This window comes from Siphateles boraxobius, unplaced genomic scaffold (assembly GCF_051911475.1).
Source record: "Siphateles boraxobius isolate OS27281-9 unplaced genomic scaffold, OSU_SipBor_1 33, whole genome shotgun sequence".
NCBI lineage: Eukaryota > Metazoa > Chordata > Actinopteri > Cypriniformes > Leuciscidae > Siphateles > Siphateles boraxobius.
The window spans coordinates 2,429,154-2,442,916 of record NW_027508953.1 but is presented as its reverse complement, the minus strand read 5'-3'; the positions used below and the strand labels follow the sequence as shown (position 1 = coordinate 2,442,916).

The 13,763-nt window shown below is 39.0% G+C and overlaps 1 protein-coding gene across 2 annotated transcripts in view; it reads right to left on the bottom strand.

Moving 5' to 3' along the window:
• Positions 1–13,763, bottom strand: part of trappc9 (trafficking protein particle complex subunit 9) — a 223,808-nt gene that overhangs the window by 79,596 nt on the left and 130,449 nt on the right. For both annotated transcript variants that reach the window (XM_077194949.1, XM_077194950.1), the window contains one exon: positions 5,490–5,600. In XM_077194949.1, coding sequence (XP_077051064.1) covers positions 5,490–5,600 — 111 coding nt within the window. The remainder of the gene's footprint in view (positions 1–5,489; positions 5,601–13,763) is intronic.

Here is a 13,763-nt window from a genome sequence, read left to right as displayed (position 1 = left end):
TAATGGGCCTAGGTGAACGAATACAGTCTACAAGAAAGTGTGGTCCACGCAAAATATTTGATCTAATAGACTGCACCTTATCAATAAAAAAAGACAGCAGCCTATCACAAAAAATTTTGAGAACATATTGTTGTCCTAATGGCTGGAGGAGATACAATATTATTTATGGTATCAAATAAAACCTTAGGGTTTCGCTTAGAGGAAGATATTAAATTAGAAAAATAAACCGTCCTAGATTTTGCAACTAAATTATTAAAATCCTGCATAAGTTCCTTAAGATACAGACGGTGGACTTCAAGCCGGTGGATTTCCACAAACGTTCAGTCGTACGGCACCTCCTTCTTAGACAACGCACATCGTCCGTCATCCAAGGTGAGGTGTTACAGATGGGCTTAGTTTTTATCTTTAAAGGAGCCACTTCGTCCAACACAGAAGAGCAGAAATTGTTAAAAGATTGCATTAAGAGCTCAACATCATTGCTACAACCCATAAAATTAAGATCACAATCAAACCGAGAGATAAATTGCTCAACAGTTGTTTGAGTAATAATACGCGATTGTGTCAGACGTTTCTGACAAGGGGGGTCAGCGGTGGCAGAAAAATTAAAAAAGATACACTTATGGTCACTAATCGACATATCCTCACAACATATTGCATTAACATCCAAACCTAGTGTGAAAACAAGGTCTAATGTATGACCACCAGTATGTGTGGGTCCATGAACATGCTGCTTTAGATTATGTGAATCCGTAATACTAAGAAAATCTATTGTGGCATGATTATCAGCAACATCAGTGTGCAGGTTAAAATCCCCAACCATTATTCAAAATTAATAACAGATGACAAAGTCCGTAAACTCTGTTAAAAACTGCCCAGCAGGACCAGGAGGACGATAAATGAGGATACAAAAGAACGGCTTTATCCGTCCAACTCTAGTGATTTGCAGTTCAAAAGAAGAAAAAGTTTCCACGCTCACCAACTGACAGGAATAGCTATTCCTCCATACTATGGCAAGTCCTCCACCGCGGCCAGACAGACGCGGGGATCCAATAAACAAGCAGCCAACAGGACACAGCTCATTTAAATGAATAAATTCCGAGTTACGTTGCCAAGTTTCTGTCAGTAATAGAAAGTCCAAGTTTTGCCTTACGAACAGATCGTTCAGAATGTGCGCCTTGTTCGCCAGAGAACGGGCATTTAACAAGCACATATTCACAGAAGAAATAACTGAGTCTTCAGAGGTTGAGGAAGAAGATGTACACTCAATAATCCTAAGCGTAGGCAGGCCACGACGAACCCGGCCAAGGTGGGAAGGAGGTGGATCCCTATTCAGCAATCCACCGGACGCATCCGGAAACACTGCCCGCAGGTAAGATGCTCTGACGGGGATCCAGGGCCAGTCAATGCCTGGTTGGTAGAAAAATGGAGGATTACGATCCACAAGCAGACAGTCCGACCGGTTGCCAACAAGGGAGTATTTCCATAGGCTGCGATTCTTGGCCTGGAAACCCGCTCTGGTCCCTCGCCTCCTCCGTTTACCACACTTCTTGGGCAGGTGCGCAGGCTTTCTTCTCCAGTCGTGGTGCAGAGAGAGATCGTGACCTGGTAAGCACAGGCGAATACATGGTGGTATTGGAGGTGGATCACCGATACCCATAAAACCGGACATTTCAGCTCTAATAAGCAACAGAAATTGCCGATCATAAACCAGGGCGGCTGATACATTTGTGGACAAAAATATTAAAATAAATATCTGAGAACAGGAGACATAAAATACAGAGAGAGACGCGGCTAAGCCAAACACAGGCTCCATCGTCACTTCCGACGTGTGATCAGTAAAAAGTTGAGTCTATGTACAAGTTTAACCCATATTATGGGGACCAAACGTCCCTACAAGGATAGTAAAAAAAGAGATCACGACCAGCCAGCGGTCACCGAGAGGGAAATGGATTAATACACATATTAGGGCTCTGTTTACACCTGGTATTAAGATGCGTTTTGGTGGATCAGATCACAAGTAGACGAGAGAGACACATAACTGTTTACACCTGGTGTTTTAATCCGTCTCTTTTGTCCACTTTCAACCACTTCTGTCCTGATTTCTTTGAGGGAGGAATCTATGGGAGGGTAAATGTATGGCCTTTTTCAGATCTTTTGATCTAATGTAATTTTCATATGAAGTCGACCAGAGACGACGGGAAAACACACAGAGAATAGCAGCTTCAGTTTCTGCTCTGACAGCAGCAAGACCAGCCGAACGCTGTGAGTGTGTGCTAGAAATCAGGAATGGTGAGAGAACATTTAGTACGTTTTTCATCTTCAAGCCAAACTTGGGTCTTCAGCTAAATCCAGTTTGACTTCGCTTCCTGTAACGTTTACGCGTTAGTTCAGTAGGCAGAGAGCAGGCGTCTTTTGAGGCTGTTTGAACACATTCGACCACATGAGCGTTTATACTATGAAAGCAATCCGCTCAAATGTGTTCTCGACTACCTCTGGAAGTGTTCGAAAGTAGACAAGCTTAAAACATTTTAGACTTCGCTTACACCTGTATTTACCATTGTCCACTTGTTATCCGATCAACCAAAACGCATCTTAATACCAGGTTTAAACAGGACCTTAATGATGCTTCTTTGAAAATGTAAAAATGCAGAAAGTTTTCTGTGATGGGTTAGTGGATAAAATACAGTTTGTACGGTATAACAATCTTTATGTCTATGGAGAGTCCCCACAAAGATAGTCCTAACGTGTGCCTGTGTGTGTGTGTGTGTGTGTGTGTGGTTTGATTGTCATGAAGTCAGCTGGTTCTTCTCACAACACACACTCGTGTAACATCCAGCCTTTCAGGTGTCACACGGCCCAATCGTTTAAATTTTGACATGTTCATCAGAAAAAAAATCAAAGAAAACATTAATTGTTCACAAGTTCATACTGTATACATCTATAACTTCTCAAGCTAAAACACACACACGCACGCTTCATATAAATGATGGGGAGATTAAGAGACTTTTCAAATCCATTCAGTCTAGCCAACTCTTACAAAAATTTTCTTGCATCAAAATCCAAAATCGAATTTAAATTAATATTAATATTAAATTTTAATTATTTAATTAAGATATTTAGGCACAAAAGTAATTAGGAAAGAGGAGTAAAACAGACTTAAAATAGTTACAAAAATTAAAAACTGTTTTAAATGTTTTAACATGCCTCGAGTACAACTTTGTAGTGTGTGCATACAGTAGTTGTGGTGTGTTTTGAAAGAAGTCATTTGGAGGTTTCAAGGTCTCAGAGTCAGCTGACTGAACAGACAGGGTTGACTTCAATATGAACTTATCATGAGTTAGTTATACCTGCTCAAATTTTTTTATACATTGACTAAAAATTATGATGAAATAAAATCATTTGCAATAAGACCAAGGTCATTTCTTAACTCTTTCCTTGTCAGTGTTTTAAAAAATAATTGCAGTCAGCGCCAGCATTTTCTGGGCCCCTAGAATATTTCATCGTATGAATATCTGAACGTACAACATATAAAAAGAAAGAACATCAACAGTTGAATATGAAAAAAGCAACATTTTGAACAAAAAGCTCATAAAATCATATTTTTGTCAAAGACGACATTTGGATCGCATTCAGAACGATGATCAAAACAGATGTCACAAAACACAGATCGAGTCCATCAACATTCCTAATGCTTCCCAGTCCTACAGCTCGTCCTGGGTCGACATTTCATTCGGTAACTTGTTTTGATTTATATGAAGTTTAATGTTTGATGATTGCTTTATTTTACATGTGTCTGAAGCAATGCTTTTATCGCTTGTTTCTTGATCTGGAGATTCTGTACTCTTTACCATGATGCGTAACAGCGCCCCCTACCGTATAACAGTGAAAACATGGATTGCAGGAAAATCTTGTCAATGACGGGGAAAGAGTTAAACTTTCAGTGCCGAAAACACAAAATGCACACCAGGAAAGGAATCAAAATCTCATTTGAATCTTAAATACAACAGCACTTTCCTTAGAGAAACTCCAGAAAATCCAACTCTCACAGAAACAATCTGTCAAACGGGGACGAAAAGCCAGCGGAAGAGATCTAAGACTGGGAGAAATGTATTAGTGAAGGTGAGCCCACGCACCACTGGACGCCTCATTGTCACGCTGGCGGCCCGCGGATGATTGACATGAAGGATTGGTACGCAGCGAGGACAGTGTCGTCCTTTAAAAAACCTCTCCCTGAGAGCGTTCATCATTCAGAATGACAGAACGACGCAGAGGAAAAGACAGAGAACCTCCACAAGATGAGACATCTCATGTTATGAGAATAGAAAGAAAGAATCAGTGTGAAGAACTACACAATAACACAAAACACACACAGTGTCATTAAGGGGGGGGCTGATTTAGCCCTCTATTAAATCAATAACCAGTACAACACACACACACACACACATCGATCAGTATGTACTCGTTTATATTTCATCCTCCAGAATCAATCCCGCCGCAGCTTCTGTAATCTGTTCATCAATTCTATCTGACTCTGTCAAAGCAGCAGGTTTCCCAATCGAGTCATTAATCGGGTGATCGGGAAAGGGTACGTGACTCCGCAGGGTGTCACACGAGCGGAGGACTCGTGCACAAAGGAACGCAAGTCTGCAGGTCAGCACAAACCTATCAAGGCTACATTCCCACAATGCAACTCTCTGGGATTGTCATGGCTTTGGTGCACAGGACAGTGCAGAGAGAGAAAGGAAACATGTAGAGCATGTACATGTGCACTACAGCAGAGACACATGATTCAAAATGAACAGGCAATAGCAAGTGAGAAAATGAACCATCAAAAATATTGGAAAATTCATTTAGCATTTAAAATACATTACCTTTCAAAAGTTTGGGGTCGGTACGATTTTTTTCATGTTTCTTTGAAAGCCTTCGCGCAGGTGAGTAAATGATGTCAGAATGTTCATTTTTGAGTGAACTATCCTTTTAATGATTGACATGATGACAAGTTACCCGTTTTATAAGTTATCGCTTCCAAAAGATTAAATAAGTGAAAACATTACATGAATACGAATTTAATCCGTATTTTTCTCATTTTATATAGTCAGGTGCATTTTATCCTTTCATTCTTCGAAATGAAAGAACGTCATGTGGCGAATTCTGTCTCCTTAAGTTTGCATTTCTCTGCATATCTTCAAAAAAAAAGAAGAATAAAAGGCAATTTCAACATGACGCATCAAAATCCTGCTGTGACATATACAGAGACACTATAAGTGTGTGTGTGTGTCTCTCCACGACTCTATGAAAGCTAGAACCTTTGACCCGCTGCAGCTCTGGTTCATGAAATGGAAAGCTGTCAGCAGAGGAGAGGGTCAGGGAACGCACGTCTTCAATCAGCCATTACATCACAGCAATGAAGGAGAAGTGTGTGTGTGTGTGTGTGTGTGAGTGTGTGTGTGTGTGTGTGTGTGTGTGTGTGTGTGTGTGTATGTGTGTACCTCTGACACTCGCTAGCGTGCAGCACCAGGTCCTGGTTGTTCTTGGCAGACAGTGTGAGCTCATGTTCGGTCGAGTTGAACACGTCCAGCAGGAGATGACATTGACGAGTACTGAAGACAAACGGAGGAAAACAAATCGAGGGAGTATTAATAAACTCACAGACTGTGGATCAGTTATTTCATTACATTCATTTTTGAACATCAATCTTCCTATCCTCAATTATAGCAAAATTCAGAAAAAAACTTCAACAAAGGACACATTTGACATTTAACACACAGTTAAATGTACGCATTTTTAGGTGCAGCATGTTTATTATTATATAAAATATTATTAAAATCCTTATTTTGTCTATGCAGTATATACACGTTATCATTCAAATAAATACATATTTTCTATTTAGCAAGGATGCATTAAATTGATCAAAAGTGACAGTAAAGACTTACATAGTCACAAAAAAGCACAACTGTTTTCAAAATTGATAATAATAATAATAAATGTTTGTTGAGCATCAAATCATCATATTAGAGTGACTCCTGAAGGATCATGTGACACTGAAGACTGGAGCAATGATGCTGAAAATTCAGCTTTCCAAAACACATAATAAATTACATTTTAAAATATAGTGAATGGAAAACACTTATTTTGAATTGCAATACAATTTCATAATATTCTTCTATTTACTGCATTTTTAATCAAATAAATGCAGCCTTGGTGAGCATGAGACACTTCTTTCAAAATTATGGAATGGTAGTGAATATACAAAAATATGAACAAAATTGCCTTTGTTTAAATTATTTTGATATTCATACTGACATCAGTTTATAGCCATAACATAGCCCCACACACACACACACACACACACACACACACACACACACACACACACACACACACACACACACACACACACACACACAAACAGATGGTCACAACGAGGTCGTTCAGATGCACTTGTCATCTTGTGTCCAAACATCAAAGGTTAGCATCTCTTTCATGTTTGAAAGCTGTGTGTGTGTGTGTGTGTGTGTGTGTGTGTGTGTGTGTGTGTGTGTGTGTGTGTGTGTGTGTGTGTGTGTGTGTGTGTGTGTGTGTGTGTGTTATTTATGAACACAAATACTCAGATTCACCACAGTAATCATATTCTTCACTATTAGTATTCCTCCTGAAGTCTGCTTATAACTTCAGTCAAAGTTTCTTGCAACAAAAACTGTCATTATTTAGTTTCTATCGCCATCTTCTCTGACCACTAGAATGAAACTAGTTTTCTTTCTCGCATTATGCATATTTAAGGATAAGTACATCAAATATAGTGCATCAAACTGTTATTTCGAACTGTTATTGCAAGAAAAGGCCAGTTTGCCATGTAATGGTGCCTTTAAACCCCAGTGAGCCGAGTGTATAAACAGCAGAGATCTAGAATGATATGATGGCCGGTGTGTGTCAGCGCACAAGCAGTCGAGACATACAGTTTCACTCTCTCTCTCATTTCTTGCAGTGATCAGTAGAATATGAATCATCACAAGAGATGCTGCCAAGTTTTAAATAGCAGAGAGGAATTGAGAGCGAGTGCCAACCAATGCTTACACAACACGAGCATCCCTCATTCTCTCGCTCTCCATCACTCACTCTCGACATGTGAGCAGAAGCTGAAAGAGTCCAATGACGTCACAGCCTGGAAACCACAGAGTATTTAGAGGAACGTTTCAAGTTAAACACAATGAGTCACATGAAATTGACCCCATTAACTCACTTTTAGGTCACTTGGAAACAACATAGATGGTGAAAAGACAAATGCTATACAAATAATCATGCACTGAAGAAGTCAGTGGAGAAAGACACTGGCACAGTCCCAATTCGCATACTATCCGTCCTAAGTAGTATTCGAAAACAGAATTAGTATGTCCCAAATCATAGTGTGTTGAAATGAGTGTTCCAAAGACACCCGGATGGTCTACTATTTCCGGTCAGAATCCGAAGTGCAGATCGATGCACACTCTAACGGCTAATATTGCCCACAACCCATCGCGCGTTGGACGAGGATTCGGTTAGAACTACAAACACGAGTGGAAAGTGTTAAAAAAAAAACTACAGACATGGAGGACGCGCGAGTCCGGCGGTTGTGTAGAGAGGTTAAGTAAAGGGGTTTGAGTGATTATCAGTATCTAACCTGACGAAAATGTATTTACTCAACGTTGTCTACATTGTATTGCATCTGCAGCAGCATTGTGAACTTTTGTAAAGATACGTTTAGCCATGACCTTTTAAATGCATCATTATATTCAAATTGCAAACACATGAGGAGAGTCTCTAGATGAAAGACCCTAAACTGGCAGATGAACGTGCTCTCCGAAACGGTAGGAAATCAAATTAGATTGAATGGAGGATTTTAACTGTGACGAAATGATTGACAGGGCAGTTTACAGTGACAGGATGTACGCTACAGAGCTGTCCGTTAAAGATGACGTGATAGTATGTCCCAAGGCTTGTCTACTCTTTTGCTAAACACTCAAAAGTATGTACTTTTTCTTCACAAAAAGAGTACATACTTTTAGGTCATAGTAAAAGTAGGCAAATTGGGACTGGGCTACTGTAATAAATGTTAAACTACCGTACACCGTACGTTTCAATACTATAGCCATGGCAAAATTATACCTGTCACCATGAAACTAATGTCAAAGAACTGCGGCCTAACCTTGGCTGTGTAAAGTTACAGTATATCCGATGCCATCATGACCATGTGAAAATACAAAATGTACAGAATTTATGCATTACTTACTGACTCATTCAACATGTACATTGTATTATTTCATTGAATTCCCTAGGAAAATAACTTTGACTTTGGTGTTGCTATATATAAGCTGCACATTTCTGCTTTAAATCATCCTAAATTGCTTTTCCCCAAAGACTTCCATTATCAGTGAATGAATGTATATGTATTAAGTTGTGAGTGTAAGCTGTATTGAACCCAAACAATCCTTTTGGCATTTGAATGTTTTCTTCCCTCCGGAGTTCCTCGTCTCACAACATCCGCTCACACCACAAGAAGAGATAAAAGCTTTTTTTTATGACAGGTTGTTTTTCATTTAATGGTCTTCCTGTATTATTATTGTGTTAAGTGCACCTAAGAGCAATTCTGAAGTGTGTGTTGTGGGCGTGTGTTAATGGTGTCTGAGTTTAGTAATTAAACTGTTGCTTTTTACAACATCCTGTTGAATTTACAGTATTTGGTCAAACGCACATACACACACTGTACATTTGTCCACACATCAGAGGTGTGGGTGTGAGTTAGAGACACAGACATTAGTCACGGACCACTTTATGTGTTAGGAAAGCATCTTTAAGAACCTTTAAAGAGAAATAACCGAGGCGGTCCAATGAGTATTCATCAGATCTGTGGTGTGGAACCGATCTCTACTCTTCCTACATTATTCAGAGCAGACGATGGGCCATTTGTCTGGACCCGACGCACAGACATTTCTAGAAGATTTTCATCTCGGCAACATTATTTCATCTTCTCAGAGTACTGATCTGAAGAACAGCGCAGCGCTCGAGTGGGTCCTTCAAGATGCTGTGAACATTAGTGTGTCTGAGTGCGTGCGTGTGTAAATGTGTCCCTTTCCTATAAAGCCTCTGCATAATGCATTATGGAAAGTATGCATAATGCATATTGTGCTACATTAAATGTTTTGATGAATAATTATAAGCACACTTACAAACCATGTTAATATTTATTCATAGTTACTCTCTTAAAGAGTATAATAAAAGAATGCATTCTTAAAGGTAAAAAAAAAAAAGTTAAATAAATGAATAAATAAAAATGATAATCATTATTACGGAATTAAAATAATAATATAATTACCAAAATTATATTGTAATATTTACATTTTTTATCTAACACAATATCAAAAAATATAATAAAAAAATAAATAAAAAAATAAATAAATAAATAAATAAAAATAAAATAAAAAAAATATATATATACAGGTCCTTCTCAAAAAATTAGCATATTGTGATAAAGTTCATTATTTTCCATAATGTAATGATAAAAATTAAACTTTCATATATTTTAGATTCATTGCACACCAACTGAAATATTTCAGGTCTTTTAATGTTTTAATACTGATGATTTTGGCATACAGCTCATGAAAACCCAAAATTCTTGTCTCAAAAAATTAGCATATTTCATCCGACCAATAAAAGAAGTGTTTTTAATACAAAAAAAAAGTCAACCTTCAAATAATTATGTTCAGTTATGCACTCAAGAGTCAATACTTGGTCGGGAATCCTTTTGCAGAAATGACTGCTTCAATGCGGCGTGGCATGGAGGCAATCAGCCTGTGGCACTGCTGAGGTGTTATGGAGGCCCAGGATGCTTCGATAGCGGCCTTAACCCTCTGAGACCTAAGGGTATTTTTACAATAAATTTTTCGTCTGGTGTTATTCACTAAAAAAGCTTGTAAAACATCAACACTTTTGTGCACAGACAATTGACACACATCTTTTTTTTTCAGGACAAATTGAACTTTCAGCTTATTTGTGTTTCATTGATGTCACCTGAATGTAAAATAAGTTATGGGACCACAAAGACAAATGAAAAAATAAATCGGAAATTGAATCACTCAAATATTTATTGAAATCACACACAAATAAATAAAAGCTAAGCAATTTTCCTCTGGAAAACAGTTTGTTCAAGTCTTTGGAGTCCTGGAGCACAGGAATGAACATTATAACTTGAACAGAACAAAAAATATTTACATTTTTCCAAAGGAAGTCCAGGCGTTTTGGGCCTCATGAAAATCACTGATGCCAAGCCTCAAAACAGTTCCTATCAGGAATCACACAGAGGGCCACATCACAGGCTTTGCATTTCCAGGGGGTGGCCTGTTTCACCTGCCTTGTCTGTTTGCAGTTCACACATTGCCTTCTACCATAGGTGGCCTTCTTGCTTGCTTCAGTTTGTTCCGATGTTTGGACGGGTACATGGTTACTTTGTTGCTGGGTGGGAGGAACAGCAACTGTAACACCACAGAGTTGGGCTGTCAGCTCCTCCAGAAAAGCCCTGTGGGTCATGGGCTGTTGCTGCTTCTCTGCACAAACTTCCTTGTGAAGTAAAAAACTGCAGCAGCCGTCCATGACCTATTCCTGGCAGCTGCTGGGATGCTGCAGCAGAAGTGGAAGGGCCCTCCTCAGTGGAAGAATGGGAGCTTTCCTGTCTGGCTTGGGTGGGTGGGCTGGTGTCTTCATCATTATCACAACTGTAAAACAAATAAATAAAGCAAAATATTAGATCATACAAATTAGATCAATTACTGTTTTTGTATTTGATTTTTCACATAAGATTACAATGGCTGAGATTGCTACTGTACCCCCAACCCACCACAGCTATAATATGACCATTCGCTTTCCAGCCAAAAGGTGTGACCAACCCCCCACTATTCTCTCCACAGGTAAAAGGTGTGACCAACCCCCCACTACAACATCCTTTGTTTGTATCTCTAGGTAAACTCAGACAAACAATGGCTGAGAGACAAAGTGTAATCCACAACTCTGTAACAAACATAAACAAATGAAATACTACTTTTACAGAACTTATTTTTACATATTTAGAAAATTTATATTTTATCATATTAGTTTCTTCTTTTTTTATACTTTTTACAGTAAATAAACTCAGACATACAATGGTTGAGAGACAAAGTGTAATCTACAACTCTTACTACTCTGTAACACACACAGAAAAACGAAATACTACTTTTACATAACTTATTTTTCCATATTTAGAAAATGTATATTTTATCATATTAGTTTTTGTTTATTTTTATACTTTTACAGTAAATAAATAAATGTAACTTACTCTTCAGCAGGGTCTAGACGATTCTGGTAATCAAGTTCCTCATCAGTCAAAAAGCTCTCTTCTCCAGAAAATCCATCATCCTCCATGGCATCAAAAAAGGCCAGTGCTTGATTTACATCCATGTTTCTCAATCTCTGAGGATCCATTATTCTCCGTGTTTCTCTGTGTATTATTCAAAACTCGCGTCTCTCTGTGCGTCTCTCTCTCTCTCTCCTCGAAACCACTGTGCCGTGCGTCTCTCTCTTTCCAAAATATCACCCTTGGTTCATGCGTAATGACGCACACCAACGTGGACGACGGATCAGCCTGTCATTGGTCAACAACCTCACGCAAAGCATCGCGAGATGTCCAAAATGGCAGCTTGCATCAAGCTAGCAGCAAATATGACGGAAAATTTATAAATTATGGACTTCAGAGATCAAAACTGGGATATACACATATGGATTTATTACTGAAACACTCTGAAAGGACGCACAAGTTCCAGGCTGGATAGAAAACCTTCTGAAAAGGCTAGAAAGACACCAAATACACCCCCGTGACGGCTAGCGTGTTAGCTTTCTGCTGCAAAAAACGGTAAGGAAATCGATCAATTTTTCATCAAATAATATCAATATTTATCGGAGGAGTCGTGTGGCGTCGTCGACGATGCCGTCGGTTTCAGAGGGTTAAGCTCATCCAGAGTGTTGGGTCTTGCGTCTCTACACTTTCTCTTCACAATATCCCACAGATTCTCTATGGGGTTCAGGTCAGGAGAGTTGGCAGACCAATTGAGCACAGTAATACCATGGTCAGTAAACCATTTACCAGTGGTTTTGGCACTGTGAGCAGTGACCAGGTTGTGCTGAAAAATGAAATCTTCATCTCCATAAAGCTTTTCAGCAGATGGAAGCAGGAAGTGCTCCAAAATCTCCTGATAGCTAGCTGCATTGACCCTGCCCTTGATAAAACACAGTGGACCAACACCAGCAGCTGACATGGCACCCCAGACCATCACTGACTGTGGGTACTTGACACTGGACTTCAGGCATTTTGGCATTTCCTTCTCCCCAGTCTTCCTCCAGACTCTGGCACCTTGATTTCCGAATGACATGCAAAACTGAGCAACAGTCCAGTGCTGCTTCTCTGTAGCGCAGGTCAGGCGCTTCTGCCGCTGTTTCTGGTTCAAAAGTGGCTTGACCTGGGGAATGCGGCACCTGTAGCCCATTTCCTGCACACGCCTGTGCACGGTGGCCCTGTATGTTTCTACTCAAGACTCAGTCCACTGCTTCCGCAGGTCCCCCAAGGTCTGGAATCGGTCCTTCTCCACAATCTTCCTCAGGGTCCGGTCACCTCTTCTCGTTGTACAGCGTTTTTTTGCCACACTTTTTCCTTCCCACAGACTTCCCACTGAGGTGCCTTGATACAGCACTCTGGGAACAGCCTATTTGTTCAGAAATTTCTTTCTGTCTTACCCTCTTGCTTGAGAGTGTCAATGATGGCCTTCTGGACAGCAGTCAGGTCGCCAGTCTTACCCATGATTGCGGTTTTGAGTAATGAAACAGGCTGGGAGTTTTTAAAAGCCTCAGGAATCTTTTGCAGGTGTTTAGAGTTAATTAGTTGATTCAGATGATTAGGTTAATAGCTCGTTTAGAGACTCTTTCATGATATGCTAATTTTTTGAGACAGGAATTTTGGGTTTTCATGAGCTGTATGCCAAAATCATCAGTATTAAAACAATAAAAGACCTGAAATATTTCAGTTGGTGTGCAATGAATCTAAAATATATGACAGTTTAATTTTTATCATTACATTATGGAAAATAATGCACTTTATCACAATATGCTAATTTTTTGAGAAGGACCTGTATATATATATATATATATATATATATATAGGCAAATTATTATTAGCCATTACAAGTAACTGTAGTATATAATAATTAACTAAACCAAGAATATGGTGTGGTATTCTAAGTTCAAAATTATTCCAATAGTCTAACCTTTACCATACAACACATTTTTAGTTTTAGATATGGATTAAGACATTACATACTCCTTTTATAAACACTTATGTATTTGTATTTTGTGCTGCTATTCTTAGAACGCCTGAAGAGAAACAGAGAAATATGTCGACCAACCGACTGTTGAATATTTCACAGCCATTCAGCACAAGCAGGACTTTCCATGTCTATGTGCTGTGAATACAGATGCTGTATGGCAAGCCGTTTTAGCTTCAAATATTCCCTCGTCGTAACTGCATTTTTACTAGGTAAATTAGAGCGCTCTTTAATAAAAATTCTTACTAGTAAGAATTGAATTGTAGAGCTCTCTAATTTAAAGGAGAACTCCGGCACCTTCTTAGTGGTATTAAATAGAAATTTCTTTTTACTTATTATATGCCCCATATACTAGCGTTATAAGCTAAACAGTTTTTAGAGATAAAA